The sequence below is a fragment of the Frankliniella occidentalis genome, unplaced genomic scaffold (assembly GCF_000697945.3).
Source record: "Frankliniella occidentalis isolate FOCC.00 unplaced genomic scaffold, Focc_3.1 Scaffold5515, whole genome shotgun sequence".
In the NCBI taxonomy this organism is placed as follows: domain Eukaryota; kingdom Metazoa; phylum Arthropoda; class Insecta; order Thysanoptera; family Thripidae; genus Frankliniella; species Frankliniella occidentalis.
This window is the reverse complement of record NW_026272555.1, coordinates 1-1,563: the sequence shown is the minus strand read 5'-3', so window position 1 is coordinate 1,563 and position 1,563 is coordinate 1. Positions and strand designations below refer to the sequence as shown.

The following is a 1,563-nucleotide window of genomic DNA, read 5'->3' as shown; positions in this document are numbered from 1 at the left end:
ACGCGTCATTCCGCGCATACTTTGACTCAACCCAAACTAAACAGGCTCATCGGGTTTCAACGCGGGGCCTCCGCAGCGAACAAGCCGCTCTCCTCGCCGAGGCAGACGACGTGTCACCACGCAGCCTTCGGGGGTGGGGGAGAGTATCGCACCTCGCGCTGTATCTTCGCCCGTCACGGCACAGCCCGGCCGTGGCCAAACTAATAGGTGCCCATTACTTTCCTACGGTTAGTTCACACCTCTCAAGGAAATGCAACAACTTTGAAAAAAATCAAAAATAAAATGAAAGAAAGAGGGAGAAATAAAAAGAACAAGAGGGGAAGTATGCTATGGGTGACTACCTAACCCAATCATTCACGTTGACGCGACATGCCGGCCCCTAACGTCGAGGAGACGTTTAGAAAAACAGTCGTGGAGGAGAGCACGAGGAGAAGGCGTCAACGAACGGCTCAGGACCGTAACGAATGCCTGAATGAAACAAACACTCGATGATGCTCCATAACGCCAGGCGCCTGCGAGGTACGCAACCGCGCGGCTCGCGCGTCCGACGGGACAGCATCGCGCAGGCGGACAGACGCTGACCGGAGATGATCACGAGTGCAGCAGGCAGCGGGGGACGACTCACCTGCAGCTGACTGTTGTACGACGCGCAGCTGCCGCTGGTACAGCCTCTTTTGCGCCTGCAGGGCCTGCAGCGCCTGCAGCTGGCTGGCCGGCGGCGGCCGGGGGTTGGGGCAGCCGCCGTGGCCAGGATGGTGGGCGCCCGATTGTTGGTGCGTCTGTTGCCTACATGGGGCACGATTTGCACATGAGAAAGGTCCGCTTCAAGGTAGAAAACAAACCATGGGCGACCAAGGCGGAGCACTCGGACAACGCTCACCTGCGCAGCGCGACCTGCGCCGCCATGACGCGCTGCCTCTCCACGACGAGCAGGCAGGCGGCGCAGCGGCACTCCTTCCAGCGGCAGAGCTTCTTGTGGCCCTTGAGGCAGGAGATGACGCCGTGGTTGCGACACCGGGCGCACTTGGGCGTGCGCAACAGGCGCCGTCTGCGCAGCGGGGACGGAAGCGTGCGGTTGAGCGACAGGCAGGGTCATGACGTACTTCAGGACCATGAGGGACAACCCCCAGCCTTACCTGGCGGACGTCAAGTCCGGCGCCATGCTACCCGCTGCTGGCGCTTGCGGCGGGGGGCGGCGCGGCGGGCTGTCCAGGGCGACGCCTCGGCAAGTGCGCGGGCTCCGAGGCCACGGGCGCGGGCACGGCCCTGTCCTGCAGACGCACACGGCCGACCGTCGAGGAACCACTACTCCTGCTCCACCACGTACGCTACCTCACAACACTCTCGACGTCAAAATAGAAGTGAATTGTGTTTCAGTCTGGCACCTTCTTCTCCCGGGAGCATCCCCTCTCCGTCTGACAGCCCTGCTGCCTGCTGATTGGGCGCCCCTGCCTCTGCCCGGCCGGGGGCAGCCGGGGGCGGAGAGCAGGGCGGCGTCCGTCCGACCAGGGCCCCCTTTACCCGAGCGGCTGGGCTCGAAGCGCCAAGCCAAACTCATTTGAA

The 1,563-nt window shown here is 62.9% G+C and overlaps 1 protein-coding gene across 1 annotated transcript; it reads right to left on the bottom strand.

Annotated features, from left to right (window-relative positions):
* Window positions 1-625: 625 nt before the first annotated feature.
* Window positions 626-1,423, bottom strand: LOC113214085 (doublesex and mab-3 related transcription factor 3, truncated-like; the record flags this gene model as incomplete). The annotated part of the gene is made up of 3 exons (XM_052277036.1): window positions 1,137-1,423; window positions 881-1,048; window positions 626-786 (listed from the first exon to the last, which is right to left on the bottom strand). Coding segments are annotated over exons 1-3 (355 nt in total), but the record flags the coding sequence as incomplete, so codon positions are not given.
* Between the last annotated feature and the right edge of the window lie 140 nt (window positions 1,424-1,563).